The sequence below is a fragment of the Urocampus carinirostris genome, chromosome 8 (genome assembly GCF_059441175.1).
Source record: "Urocampus carinirostris isolate Australia breed hairy pipefish chromosome 8, RoL_Ucar_1.0, whole genome shotgun sequence".
In the NCBI taxonomy this organism is placed as follows: domain Eukaryota; kingdom Metazoa; phylum Chordata; class Actinopteri; order Syngnathiformes; family Syngnathidae; genus Urocampus; species Urocampus carinirostris.
In genome coordinates, this window is record NC_142356.1 from 16,224,963 (window position 1) to 16,240,499 (window position 15,537).

Genomic DNA, 15,537 nt, shown 5'->3' on the forward strand with positions numbered 1-15,537 from the left:
GTGTGTTTTTATACCTTTCTATTATCACTTGCAAGAATAAGTCTCTTCCTCTTCTTTTCTCCTTTTCCACATTTCTGCATGTCTTTTGTGGGGTCCATCGTGAATGATAGCTCTTCGTAGAGGTACCATAGAGTGGACTGTTTACAGAGCAGGAAGGAGACACGAAGAGGATGTTGAGATTCACACATAAGCACCGGGATGCTAGGTGGAACTCTGGGAGCAGCGCATACTGTACTTTATTTTTGACTTTGTATCCTGAAACGCCTTTGAAACTAGAGGCAACATTTTTCCGTTCAGGTACTTTGTAACCTGAAACTTTGTAAGTAGAGTTACCCCAGTACTAGATGGACATATTCGGTTCAAATCAAGGAAAAAAAACTTTTTCTCCCTACTTAGATTTGACAAACCAAACAATCGACAGACAAACAGCATTTCATACTCAACATTCATAAATAAAGCAAGCTTGGAGTCATCGGGGATCTTCACAACAACAAGAAACCCCACACAAGGACAAAGACGCAAATGACAAAACTGTGTTGTTGTTTTTTGTGAATCAAATAAGATAAACAAAGTTTTGGTATGACCTTAAAAACATCCACCCAGGAATGATGCAATCCTCACATATGTGCTATTGTTTTAATTTTTGCTTACCTGGGTATAGATGCCCGCCAGGAACTTCCATCTGGTCCCACGTTAGGCACAGACTTGTGCTAATGAGGTTGTACACTGCAATAACTGAAAAAATGAGGGAAAGAAGACGAAGCAATTTGTTATACAAAGAACAGTTTATTAAATGCTTATTGTAACTAATCATTGCTTTTAGCAATTATTAATACAATTCATTACATTGGGGTGTCATGGACCAGAACAAGCACTCGGATCCAATAGCGTCAGTTAAAGGATTTATTTGGACAAGGTTCAGTGGAGCAGGCTTGGGACGTCGGCTCTTGGTAGCAGAAAGCCTCTTTGGACGATATGGCAACTCCGTGGTGAAACGCGTGACGAGTAACGTAGCAGGTAAGTCGGTGGCCGGGACGGAAGAGTAGATCGTAAACTTTTAACAGACAAGGGTCAGGCAACGAGAATCAGACTTGGAATACACAAAGGGGTCGTGGTACCTTGAATGTTGGAGGCTCACTCAGGGAAACGAGGAGTACACTCGAACGTCCATCTCTGGACGCTGACAGCTTATGTAGAAAGCTTCCACCAATCAGGAAATCGCGTTCCAGCACACCAGCTGATTACCTCAGGTGGCTCCAGTTAGGTAATCACGACATGGGGACTAATTGATGAATCTGACTTATGGAGTTCCATCCTTTTATAAAAAACATACTGTAAAATCTTATTTTAAGATGTTGGAAAAACAATTATAATAATTCAATGAATTTAAAAGTCTTTTTCATGACACTCAAGGTCACCAAACAACAGATAAAAGAAAACACACAACCCCAACAATTAGGAATACTGAAACATTGTTAAAATCCAAATAATATGACTAACAATTAAAGTTTATAAGTGGACTGGAATAGGGAGGTTTTCAGTTTGGTATTAAAAAGTGGAAGTGAGTTTATATCCCGAGCGTCATTAATGCATTACAGAGACGGGAGGACAGAGCGGCTATAAGCTGTTCCCAATGGTAACGGTGGGAGAAGGGGAAATAACGATGTAATACAGATGATAGATAGATAGATAGATAGATACTTTATTCATCCCCTAAGGGAAATTCACATTTCCAGCAGCATCCCTGAGCTGAGAACAGTACAATAATAAAGCCAAAAGAATACAATATACAAATACCCAGTGTGACGTGCAAATGCCCACTGTAGCGTGTTATATAGAGTAACTAAATAGTGCTACACAGAATACATATTGCAGTAAGATTCGGTAATATCCAGTGTAGGTGGTGTGGTTTAATGTGGGCCTTTACTCTGCCGGGTGGAGTTAAAGAGCCTCATGGCATGAGGAAGAAAAGATCTCTTCAGTCTGTCCGTAGTACAAGACAGTGACAGCAGTCTGTCGCTGAAACTGCTCTTCTGTCTGGAGATAATGCTGTGTAGTGGATGCGATGGATTGTCCATGATTGACCTCAGCTTTTTCAGTGCTCGTCTCTCAGCTACTGTTGTTAGGCTGTCCAGCTCTTTGCCCACAACAGAGCTCGCTTTCCTAGCCAGTTTATTGAGACGAGAGGCATCCTTCTTCTTGACGCTGCCTCCCCAACACGCTGCCGCATAGAAGAGGGCGCTTGCCACTACTGTCTCATAGAATATTTTCAGGAGCTTTTTGCAGATGTTGAAGGAGGCCAGCCTTCTGAGGAAGTAAAGTCGGCTTTGCCCTTTCCTACATAGAGCTTCTGTGTTGGCAGTCCAGTCCAGTTTGTTGTCCAGCTGCACACCCAGGTATTTGTAGGTCTGGACAAATTCTACACATTCTCCCTTGATGGTTACAGGAACCGGGTGAGTATCATAAAGAGAATGGTTATTGGAAAAATGGATGTCCAATGTATGGCATTAGTGTTGAGTCCGATTCAGGCCTAATGGCTGAATCTAGATGAATTATTTATTCTTAAAAAATAAATCTTATCCAATCTATCAACCCAAACATAAAATTGTGATAAGTACAAAAGATTACTTGATTAAACAAAAATGTAGCGGTACAAAGCAAGTACAGTATATTAATTGCATATTAGATTGTAATGCTTTGAATTAATTTTGTTGACACAAAGGATGGGATCAGTTAAGGATTTGGTTAAAAAAAAAAATCAACAATGGCCGTCATTGTATTAAATACAAAAACGTGGTATTGGGACATCCATAGTCCATCCATCCATTATCTGCACCTTATCCTCAGAAGGGGCGCGGGGGTGCTGGAGCCCATCCTAGCCATCTTCGAGCAGTGGGCAGGGGACACCCTGAACGAGTTGCCAGCCAATAACAGGGCACACAGAGACAGACAACTCGCTCGCTCATTCACACCTAGGGACAATTTGGACCGGCCAATTAACCTGACATGCATGTTTTTGGAATGTGGGAGGAAATCTGAGTGCCCGGAAGAAACCCATGCAAGCACGGGGAGAACATGCAAACTCCACACAGGAGGGTTTGATCTCATGACCTCAGAACTGTGCCGCACAGGCGCTGACCACTGCGCCGCCGTGCTGCCCTCAGATGTCATTCTAGATGTCTAAAATTTTCACAGTACACTAGCAAATGTCATCCTCAATTAAGCATTTGTTTAGTAAATAAAATAAATGTTTTTTTACACATATTATCTTCGTTTTTGTACTACATAGTCTGTTTTGCTGTGAGTAGATTGGTGCTGTGTTGAGTTTGTAAAGTTTATTGTCACTTAATAATGTCACAGTTGCCATGGCACCCAATTGGCCCCGCCCGTGTGGCGCCAGCTGCGGCTCATTGACAGATTGGCTTTCCATCTATTTAAGCTCAGTGCTCTCATTCTTCCTTTGTCAGCTTGTCAACAAACCTCTGCCCCGCAAGACGTGGGTTTTGACTCGGTCCTGTTTCCCGTTGGTATTCCCTGTCTGGTATTGTTCCCGTTTATTTTTGTCCTGTTTGATATTGGTTTCCAGTTTCGTTCCTGTCTATTTTTGTCCTGTTTATTATTCTCTCCAGTTTTCATTCCCGTCTAGTTTGTCCTGTTTACTTTCAATATTCTGTTTCATTATCAATCCTGTCTGTCCCGTCCTGTCCGGTATCGACCCCATCTGTCCGATATCTACTCGGACAATTGGTATCGATCTCGTCGGCCTCTGGCTTCCTATCATTTCACGCCAGACTGCTGCCTAACGTGCATGACTCCCCATTGTCCGTAAAATAAAAGGCTTGTGTGAGAATACGGCAGACGTTTGGGTCCTGATCCTGTTCGGGTTCATGACAAATTACGGGAATTGCAATCAGTAATAAGGGTAGCAATTGGCTGAGGTTGACAGGTGTCGGTCCATAACCGGAAAGGTCACATAATTGATTTTCCAGATTAAAACATATATTCAAAATGTCTCATCAACTCGGTCGTAGTAGAGAAAGCAGTTGGCTTCTTGCAAAAGAAATGTAGCAAATTCATGAAATAAATATCACGTGCGGGTAAATAAATGAGTCACATGTGCAATTTGACTTGCAACATTCTAAAAATAGACTCACGTTACCTGGCATTTGTGCCTTCACAAAGCACAGGGAGGCATGTGGAGAGGGCTTCGTCCCCACACTGCTGCATGATTATGAAACGGGCGCAGTCATGTGATGTCTTCTCTCATCATCATCATGACAAGTTGCGAGTCTGACCTTCCTCCTCCTCCTGCTGATGCTCCTCCAAACGCACACACATGCACACAAGAGCAGTTAGTTTGCCATGCAAGGTTGCTTGTGAGGAGTCGTGCACATAACGGCAGTGCACTTGAGGCTACACTAGGGGCGGAGTTTGACCTCCCGAGTCTCCAAACATTACTAATCCTCATCGGACACTCTGGCCACAAACCATCACTGGCCTCGTTTATCACTCACACACTGAAAGGGAGGGGGGAATTTTAAGCGAAATTAAAGTGTCCCGGGCATCAAGCAGAGGGTTGAAGCTGCAATCCTGCGTGTCGGAGGGATTGCCAATGGTGCACTATGACAGATAGCGCTGCATGAATCTGCAGTAGGCGCCCCTTGTACTCCTTAGCCCCGCGTTGGATTCGCAGGATTTGGCGCAACCAAACAAGCAAAATCACCGATTGGATTCTGGCAATCTCACATTGGAAGCTCTGGGTTGCTGCTTTTTTTTAATTCTGAGGTAAGTCTGCATGTATCTTGTTTTGCTGCCATGCAAGTTGCGGCACGTTTTCCCTGATTGTTTTGCCATGCGGCTGCACACTCGTGCAAGGCTGCAGCTTGTTTTGAATGCATACATGAACGGAATGCATGTGGTTTTTCAGGGTAAATTTATCGCATAGAAGGCGAAGAAATGTTGTTATGTCACACTTGTTTAAAACCCCCTTCGCCCCCCTTTTTGCTTTAACGATATCACATGGTGTCACAGAGTGCATGGTATAAAAACGCGAGGGGGTCAGTGGCCATTAAGGTTGACTTGAATTATGGACGTGCAGTACATATCCAATACGGTAAAACGATTTTTCAATTTATTAACGTAGACACATCATTAAGTGTTGGTTCAATTTGCATTACAAATAAATCACTTCATTTTGTATCCCCCCTATATAGTGTTCAGGGTTGGGTAGGGTTACTTTAACTGGATTACTTTCAATTACTTTTGGATTACTCCAATACCAAATATGCTAATAAAAGACAAAATAAACTAAATATGAACAAAATTATGACTCACAACACGTGGTAAGCTTTCTCTCCTGGCTTTGATCTCTTTGATCTTCGGCAAAACTAACATAAAATGCGACAGAAACAAAATGAAAATAAATCCAAACAGCTTGCCAACATCATTTTTGCCGTTCCATGTATTGCGTTACTCCCCAAGCCTGCACAAAATTTAGTCATTTTATTCATATTTAGTTTCTTATGTCTTTTATTAGCATATTTGGTATTGGAGTAATCCAAAAGTAATTGAAAGTAATCCAGTTAAAGTAACCCTACCCAACCCGGATAGTGTTATGTTTATGCAACATTTGTATTCTTTTTACTTCATTTTGGTTCAATTTTTATTCATTTCAGATCACTATTTTTAGGCCAAAATATTTTCTTTATTCCTTTTTAGATTTATATCACCACAGAGTGCCGTAACTCAAAAGTGTCATTAGGAATAGAAGGGTTCTCTATTATTATTGATGGGATCTCCCCTTCCTCATCCCATCAACGTGATAATTTATTACAGCCGTAAAAGATTAATGTTCCAGTGCAAAGCTCGTTGAAAATTTTAAAGGTGCTCTTCCTCACTGGACCGTATGCTACAACTGTCTAATTTTTGATGAATAATCCATTTTTAAATTAAAAATAACATGTTGGTTTGAATTTGAAATACTTTTGGTTGCGATTGTAAAGAACAATCAAGGAACACATCGTTGGGTACGATTATAATGCAAAAATTGTAAATAAATAAGGTTACCCTAACCAAACCGAAGGAAAGATATTTAAAAAAATATTATTGGTTGATAGTAGTTTACATCTGTTAGCAACTTAGCATTAGCTCAAAATAGTATTAAGTAGGCCTATACATCTAAATTATGATAGTATGTAAATTACAGCTATTATTCCTACAGAACTTCCTTTGTTTGACTGTTTTAACTTAACCATTTTTTACGCTTGTTGAAGAAATAGATGTAACTAAAACAAAGGTAATATATTTCCATAGTCGGTGGTTAGGGTATACCAGTAAGCAAAGTTAGTTATCAATACTGGCAGGTTAGCAATTTGCTTACCTTATTTGTGGGACACTTTCCCCGTAATCTTGTGACTATTTTTTAAGATTAAGTGAGTAATGAGTTTAATTTGTGGTCAAACTAAAACAGAAAGATGATGATAACAGAACCATATTAACATTTTTTTGCATAGGATAAGAGAAGAGGTCATTAAAAGGCAATCACAGAGTCAATGGTGAGGAATATGGCCAATAACATAGTGCCCATTTAAACATTGCAAAAGCTGTGATATAACCTTGCGCCTGAAAAAATTGACCTAAAGGGTATGCTTTTTGGATACCTGTACACAAGAAATCTGAGTTTTACAGTGACGTGAAAAAATATTTGCGCCCTTCCTGATTTCTGTGCATATTTATCACTCACAAAGGTCTTAGATTATCAACCCAATTTTTACATCATACAGAGAGACCCCTAGGAAACAAAATGCAGCTATGAAATTTTGATTCCATTTGTTAAGGCACGAAAGAAAACCAAAACCTATCTGGCCCCATGTGAAAAAGTAATTGTCCCATGAACGTAATACATTCGGGCCACCTTTCACAGCGATGGCAGAAATCACGCTTATGATAGTGAGTCTTTCAGAATGCTCTGGAGAAATTTTCTCCCACTCTTCTTTGCAAAACTGTTTAAAAACTGCCATCTTTGAGAGTATTTCCAGCATGAACTTCCTATTTGATGTCAGATCACAGCATCTCAATTGGATTTCAATCCGGACTTTGGGTTGGCCACTCTAGAACCTTCTTTTTTTTTCGAGCTATTAAGAGGTGGACTTGCTGGTTTGTTTCGGACTGTTGTCCTGCTGCATTATCCCAGAGCACTTGAGGGCGCGAACTGAAGGCCAGGCGTTCTCTCCTTCAGGATCTTAATATTCTGTCAACCACTGCAAGTGGTCCTGGTCCATCCCTTCATCATCATTGGGGCAGAGAGGGATGATGTTTTGTGCACTCTCGCAGGAATGCGATCGACATGGCGATGGGAATCGTTTGATCACGTCAACGGAAACATAATTTTCTATAGGCGTTTAAAAATGAGTTAAAATTGCAAAAAATTGGCTGGCACTGGCTTTTCCCGTTTGAGTGAAACGTCATTGAATGAGTTAACATTGTGATTTTGCAATATTGCCATTAGCTTTTGCGGTTCTTTTCAGATCCATCGCCTTTTAATGTGTAGAGGCGAGCGTGCCAAGATGCCCTGTGGCTGAGGCCGAGGATGCTTTCGACCGAGCGCTCGGGAGGAGCGTGGTGATGAGATGGATGGAGCCAAAGACCAAGCAGCTCTCTTATCCCAGCATGTCCAACGGCAGCAGGTCCCCACCGCAATCAGGAGAAGGTAGAGGACATGAAGATTCATGTGGCATGTGTCCAATACAGTCATTTGGATTAGTGATGATGTCATAAAATAAACTGTGTCCAAAATGAATTTATATCCACTTCTACTAACTGATGATTATATTCCATCTGAGCATAGCATGCATACGCAATTGTGTAATACGATATGAAAAATATTTCAACAACCATATTGGTTCCAAGCTGCAGATGTAGTAAAAAAAACTAAATATTAGGTTGTTAATTGGGTGTGGCTTAAAGTCATTGGAAAAAACGAGTTGCTGTTGATTTGCTCTTTATTAACTAGTGGTTGCCTGAAGAACAACTTCAACAATCGTCAGGGTAAAACTTCTCCAAAAAGGTTTTGAATCGTGGTAAAATAGGGGAAGTAGTCAGACTTGAATCTGCTATTGTCTTTTGTGACAAATAGTAACATTTGTAGTTCTGTAAATGATATAAAATAAAGAAATTGTTACTAAATAATGGATACGAGTTTATTTAGTATATTGTGCTGTAGAGAAGTGTTTTTCAACCAGTGTGCCGTGAGACCTTGTCTAGAGTGCCGCAAGAAATTGCCCAGTTTTCTCATCTCATCTCATTAGCCGTACCGCTTATCTTCATTAGGGTCGCAGGGGGGTTGGAGCCCATCCCAGCCATCTCCGGGCAGTGGGCAGGGGACACCCTGAACTGGTTGCCAGCCAATCGCAGGGCACACAGGGACAGACAATCACAATCGCACCTAGGGACAATTTGGACCGGCCAATTCACCTGAAATGCATGTCTTTGGAATGTGGGAGGAAACCGGAGTGCCCGGAGGAAACCCACGCAAGCACGGGGAGAACATACAAACTCCGCACAGGAGTCTGGAGCTGGATTTGAACCCACGACAGGTTCCCATGACATGAACTGTGCCGCACAAGCGCTAACCACTGCGCCGCCGTGCTGCCCCTTGCCCAGTTTTATATTTGTAAAAAAGCATGGCATTTTTCAGTATTTACTTTTTTTCGGCGATCATCCCGGCAACTATAACACTAATTCATATCAATAGGTGGCAGCAAATTACTAAATATTTTTCCTCTTTATATACTATCAACTGCTGTTTTAGAACATTGATATCAATGACAATAAAGACAATTCAATTCACTCTGGTTCAGTTAAATTAAATTCAATTCAATACTGGAAATTACATTAAAGACATATTTTTTGACCAGCTGCATAAGATTGTGCTGCAAAAAATAAGGAATCAAATAAAATAAATATCTTTAACATGATTATGCAGATTGTAATCATTGGATCATTTAATAATTTAATAACATGTTTTGTTGCACTGGCAAATATTCTAAATATATAGTATTATAAATATATATAGAAATTACCATAACCCTTGAAAAAACTGGTAAAAGTATGGTCAAATCCTAATTGACAGAAAAATTATTCACCAGGATCAATATCCTGTATCACCCGTTGAGCCACAGTAACCACAAACGATACAAAAAACTTAATAATATAATATAACCTCCCCAAAAATTGTGATGGGAATTGAAAAACACTGATGTAGAGCATAAAACAAATCTAGTTTTTAAGTAAATCAATTGTAGAACAGTGAGAAGAGTTGAAATATTTTGTATGGTACTACAGATATATTGAAAAATACCAGTTTAAATATTGGGCTTTTTACCTTTTAATTGAATTGTCGTACTTAAATCATGATATACATAAACAACTAATCCATGAAATATGTATCAATGAAAACAAAAAAAGGACTTTGATGAAAAACATCCCACTTTTGCTGCCGTTTTGACTGTTTTGTTTTGCCTTTTTTACACAAAGTTAACGTTTTAATGGGATGCAATATTTATCCTTGTACCATATGGAGATAGCACAGAATTCAAAATTATCCAATGCAAATATTTATTGCCACATTTCTTACCTTTTAGCAACTTTAAAGGGAGCGCGTTCTTGTGTTTCTAGCTGCAAGTTCTAACTCCATGGCATGGGTGAAGATTTTCAAGAAGCCAGGAGGAGGAGGAAGCCTGAAGAAATCCTACCAGCCTGGCAGCATGTTATCTCTGGCCCTTACCAAAGGCCTCCTGAACGAACCCGGGCAGAATAGTTGCTTCTTGAACAGCGCTGTACAGGTAATAGTTATTCCAACTTTTGAATGTCATGTTTGACAAGCTAGTTAGTACCTACAATAGTTATTTACTAGCTTGAGCTTAACTTGTTTCAATTTAGCTAGCAGTTACTGTTGTTTACTAGCTTTAGCTTAGCTGGTTTCAAGCTGGCTAGCTTGCCGGTGTCAAACAGGAAGCTCGGCGCAAGCAAGCTGTGTTATATAAACCCATTTGGGTCTCATTTTTCTAATTAGGCTAAAAAGAGTTTTTTTTAATGCTTTAATGCTTAATTTGTTCATTCTTCAATTTTTAAAAATCCCATACCTTCATTAGTTGAATATTTTGTAATTTCACTCAATGATTAGTTGATACTCATGCCTGTCATTTGAGGTTTTGTCCTTCACTAAGTGATTGTGTAAGTTGCATTTTTATGATAATTAAACAAAAGAATTGTGCATTAAACCATAGGTTCCATTAATCTCTCCAATACATTTCAAGTTTTAATGTCTTTAGGAAAATATATTTCAGTGTAAACAGTTTTTGTAACCTTTTATCGATAAGATTAAAATAGGCATGTTACCTCAAAAAAACTCTTGCCCTGCGGGCCTTATGTTACCCGACATATCATTTTCTGTAGCCCACGAGACAATGCGGAGAGAAGCACAAGAGAAAAATGAGCTACATTCGATCTCAATAATTTGATGTCCGCTGGGTTTTGCCCAAGCACCTTGCTCACGGTTTTCTTTTAATCTAGATGAAAACTGTGAAAGTAAGAAAAGGACTGTTTTAAATACAGTCTAAATACCAAGCAAAAGCCTAAAAAATATTAAAAAGAAAAAGTTTATTTCAGCGCTTGTATGAATTTCACTTACTTGCACACGCAACAAAAGGAGCTTGATTGAGGCTTGAATGATGATTTCAAACAGAAAAAGGCGTCAGCGTGTAGAATAAGTTACTGACACCACCTTTAAAGGAATTATAAAAGACGCCCCCCCTGCACAGAACATGTTGTGGTACTCCCCACAATCATGCAGATATGTTCCAAAATAGATCTCGAGAAATTAATTTTCAAAGTAGACAGTTTGACCTCATAACCCCTGGAGCTGTGACGTCATCAAATGACTACGAGAAGCCAAAAAACAAAAAGCAATTGTAGTAATAAGTGAACTCATAGCGTTCGCTTCAGCTTGGAGTACTGTAATCGGAACTTTGCTTACCGTGTCGCTGGGGGACTTCTGAATGTTTTGCCGAGTTGATAGTCAAAGGGTACTATTACCTGCTATTGCGTAGACCGTGTTTTCCTTTTTTGACTTTGCTTTCTTTTAGATATGCAATTGTAACTTTTCTCCCCGTGTTTTTGCCGCTTGTCTCGCAAATAGTATAATATTGTTATTGTCCAGATAGCTCCCCGTGAGTGTGCAGGCTACCGAAGGCTTCTTTTTTTTTTGGTCTAGGTTAACCCCGTTAGCATTCGGCTAGCTGGCAATTCTGCAGTGCTCATTGTTTTTTCTCCAGGCTGGGTTTGTGTTTGTTTCTGTGGTAGTGTTTTGTTGTTGGCTCGCAGTTATCCTGGCTGCTACCTGCATGTTTTCGGTCAGCCAGCCTAATGTTTTTCCACCAATCGGTTCTGGTTCGTCCTCTATTGCAGTTGGCTAGCCTGCTGTGTCTTGGATGGTTTAGCCCATGTTAGCTTTTTTTTTTCTTCCCTTTTGCCAGTACGCCCCATTTTGGCTGCTCACTATTTATGAACCATTGCTGCATCCATCTGCGACGCAATGCCTAACCATTCTCACAAAAACGGCCAAGATTTGGCCTAAATCTCTCAAAACCTTTTCGACCAGTTAACATGAAAACCAATAGGGTGACTTGCTTGCTAGGGTGCTGGTGTTCTTCACATGAGCTCAGGAAGTCAAAGACGAGACAGTCTTCAACAAATAATTGGAATATACCAATTACATATTTAAAGATATTATGCAAAAAAACATAATATTTTCTCAATTTTGTATGTTTGAGGATTTGGGAATCCCTTTAAGGCAATACGAAAAATACAATATGTAAACAATACCACCTGGGTGTCTTTGCAGAGGGTTGAATAGCTTCGGCTCCTTTCTATAATGCTCATGAAATCTAAGAGGAAAGTTCAAATATTTAGGCAAACATTTCCCTTGAAAATAAATCAAAGACTTTTAAATCATTAAATCAATCATTTAAATTAGAGTTTGGTTGTTATTGTTTGTCACTTTCCATTCCGCACAAGTTTCTCTGAGTTAAATGAATTGTATAGGAAATGAATCCAACTATTGTTTTCTTTTTTTTTTTTTTTTCTTTTTTTTTTTTTTACAAAAGCACCGTTGAAAAACACTACAATAGATGAAATGTTAGTGAAGGAAAAAAACTTTGAGGGGAAAAAAAACACTTTTATAATCAAATCTTACATCCCTGAATCATAATTAAAAGAGCCTTTCGAAAAGACCACCAGCCCTCCAGCTTTGTCAAACTTTTTTTGCTATTAGTTCACTAGTGTGGGCAGCACGGCGGTACAGTGGTTAGCACGTGTGCGGCACAGTTTTGAGGTCATGGGATCAAACCTGTGTGGAGTTTGAATGTTCTCCCCGTGCTTGCGTGGGTTTCCTCCCACATTCCAAAAACATGCACGCTAGGTTAATTGGTCGGTCCAAATTGTCCCTAGGTGTAAATGAGCTAGTGAGTTGTCTGTCTCTGTGTGCCCTGCGACTGGCTGGCAACCAGTTCAGGGTGTCCCAGGATGGCTGGGTTGGGCTCCAGCACCCCCGCGACCCTACTGAGGATAAGCGGTGCAGATAATGGATGGACTGTTAGTTCACTAGTCCGGCTCCCGTGAGAATATTTTTTTTACCATGTGAGTTTGACACCTTTGGACTAAGGGAAACCAATTCTTCCATGTATTTGAAATTTGACCCTTAACAGCGAGCACAAACTTGAGCGAAGGGCTGCTTAGGTGCCCAATGTATAGTGCAATCACTCTTCCTGCTGGGCTGCATATACCAATCGGACGTGGAAGTCATGAAAAATAAATCAGAAAAATACATTCATACTGTTTAGGTTTTACGTCTTTTACGATTGGCTTCCGAATTTGCATGTTGTTGGTTGTGTTTTAGAGAAGGCTTTTTCAGCATTTGCCACTCAGATTACATCCCAAGGATTTCTTAGATTAAATTATTCTGTGATGTCGCTTCCCAGGTGCTTTGGCAGCTCGACATTTTCAGGAGAAGTTTGAGGCACCTCTCAGGACACTTTTGTCTGGGTGATTCTTGTATTTTCTGTGCATTGAAGGTTTGTCACTATCACGTTTTCAGGTAAATGTGTGTGATTCTTAGTTGAAAATGGCTGAATTTGTGTGTGTTTTGGGGGGATGGTTTTACAGAGCATATTCAGCCAGTTTCAGCAAAGCCGTGAGCGCGTTTTGCCTTCGGACAGCCTGCGAAACGCGCTCGCAGAAACCTTCAAAGACGAACAACGTTTCCAACTCGGCCTCATGGACGACGCTGCCGAGTGCTTCGTAAGTTGACCTGTGGCTGACATTTTGTGATCTTGTGTAGTAAAATTAATCTGAAAACAAATACAAACAATATATATTTTATTTTATTTATGTTTACTTCTTTGCAAAATACACATATATTTTCAGGCTGGGAACACTAATCAGAATAGTAACGATTTTCTTTTTATTCTTTTCTAACGCCATGTATATACACCCAACATATACTCTTATTCGGACTGCTAATAGTTCCACTAAGAGGGTTTCTTTATTCTTTTCACAAACAGATTTTTTGTCTTTGTAAATCCATTTTTCCCGCGCATGCTTCATTTGTTCTTTAGCTTATGTTTTTTGTTAGAGCCACACTGAACCGTAATCTTGTTGTACTGAAAGATTATAACTCGATAAGTAAGCCTCACGTGAAAATGTTGATTTCTTTCATTTTCTTTTCTTTAACAAAGAGGAAAATATCACAGTTCTATCTGCAATTATGTAGCAGTCAATTCGAATGGTCTTTAATGTCATAAATAAGAAAGTAGTTAACCAAGCCTATGAGATTGGAGGTAAGATCAGGCCTAAAAATTCCAGCCTGACCCGACCCGACGCAGGGGTATTAAGGCCTTGTCCGGCCCGAGACCAACAAATGAACTTCATTTGAGAGACCGAACTGGAAAAAATCAGAATTTGCATATTTTATATGCAATGAAGAGGGGGTGGATGGAGTAGAAAGAAAGTGTGACTTTGGTCACAGAGTGCATGCGCCGTGCACGTGCATGTGTGCGTTGGCACGTGCGTGCGCTGATTTGCCTGCACTGTCGGACAAAGAAAAGGAAACACTAAACACAGCCAGAGGGTAATGTTATAAATGACTTGTTTTAACGGCCGTTAAGTGTTTTGATAAGAATGGTTACTCTAAATAAACGGCAGTAAGCGCAGTGCTTTATTGAACATAACATTGGCGACAGGGATCGAGCTTCCCCCCTTCCTCCGTTCCCTGCCCTTCCTGGTGATCTGTCAGTCCCGTTTCCCTTCTGGTTTGGATCTTCTAAAACTTTTATTGAAGCCATCGAGCTATTCGACGCTAGTGACGTGCGAAGGCGGACAATGCTAACCCATTGCCTGTGCAGTGAGGACCAACACATCTTTCGTAGCCTCGGACCAGTTAAGAAATCTGTGGACTGTATTGAATATCTCTACAGACACTTTAGTGGCCCACATAGCGTCATGGAGCGACAGTTTATCTTCTAGCAGCGTAGACAGCAGCCCAGTGAGTGGGTGCACCATTACGTTGCCGACTTCCGGGGCTTGGCCACCCTCTGCAAGTTTGGAGAACGAGATGATTAGAGACCAGCTAGCTGAGCACCACACAGACTTAAATTGCAGGACAAGCTGTTTTATTGCCGGACGACACATCACTAATTAAATTTTTTTTAAAAATGAGACGGCGAGAGAAGCCCAGCCCAAGCCCAAGTTAATGGTTGTCTGGTTCAGGCCTGGGCCTAATAATTTACTTCTAAAAGAGATTGACATAGCACCTCAAGATGAACACATAATAAAGACCTAATAGAGAAGTCGAGTCAAGTCAGATCACATTTATTTGTATAGCCCTTCATCACAAGATGTCTCAAAGGACTGCACAGGCTTACAATTACACCATCGCCTGATCTTAAACCAACATGTGGTTAAGGAAAAATTCAAAACCTCAGCGTGAGGAAAAAAGAAACCTTGAGAAGGGGCGTCACAAGTGGTAATACCCCTTCCAGGATGACCAGGGGGAATAGATTTAGTATTGGGTAGCAGTACACAAACATAGTGAACATCAACAAAAAAGAACAATAGGTAACATGTTGAAATTTGTCCGGAAAGTGCATGAAAGGAACGACACCTCAAGCCTTTAGGAAACCGTGCACGGCTGGAGAAAAACAATGTAAGAAAATAATGTCACGATAAATAGCTAAATACAACAAACGAGCATTTTTTGTAAATGCACAAGACTCGAGGAGAAAACAATAATTAGTGTCAGGACCAGAACGTAGACAGGACCCACTCGCGGTACGTTTCTCACAAGTTTTATTTGAAGAAAGGGAATGGATTGCGCCCACGATCCAGGGATTGCTTGACTTGGGAAGCAGATCGCTCTGAACTTAGAAGTGGGACTTCCGTGGCGAGCGATGGCGGTGTCGGGGACGGAAAAAACGGGTCAGT

General features: G+C 40.4%; 2 protein-coding genes across 4 annotated transcripts in view; one reads left to right on the plus strand and one right to left on the minus strand.

The window, feature by feature from the left end:
- Positions 1-4,481, minus strand: part of LOC148360836 (solute carrier family 22 member 7-like) — a 40,726-nt gene extending 36,245 nt beyond the window's left edge. The window contains exons 1-4 of one of the 2 annotated variants that reach the window (XM_088341754.1): positions 4,160-4,481; positions 1,119-1,315; positions 847-1,054; positions 652-735 (exon numbers count right to left, since the gene is read on the minus strand). The gene's annotated coding sequence lies outside the window, so the exon portion shown is untranslated. Of the gene's footprint in view, positions 1-651; positions 736-846; positions 1,055-1,118; positions 3,056-4,159 lie in introns of those variants that run through there. The other variant, XM_088341753.1, reaches the window with a different exon arrangement.
- usp53b (ubiquitin specific peptidase 53b) overlaps positions 4,238-15,537 on the plus strand; it is a 31,160-nt gene continuing 19,860 nt past the window's right edge. The window contains exons 1-5 of one of the 2 annotated variants that reach the window (XM_088341749.1): positions 4,238-4,785; positions 7,527-7,708; positions 9,676-9,842; positions 13,038-13,130; positions 13,222-13,356. In XM_088341749.1, coding sequence (XP_088197875.1) covers positions 7,624-7,708; positions 9,676-9,842; positions 13,038-13,130; positions 13,222-13,356 — 480 coding nt within the window. In that variant the 5' untranslated portion in view covers positions 4,238-4,785; positions 7,527-7,623. The remainder of the gene's footprint in view (positions 4,786-7,526; positions 7,709-9,675; positions 9,843-13,037; positions 13,131-13,221; positions 13,357-15,537) is intronic. The other variant, XM_088341748.1, reaches the window with a different exon arrangement.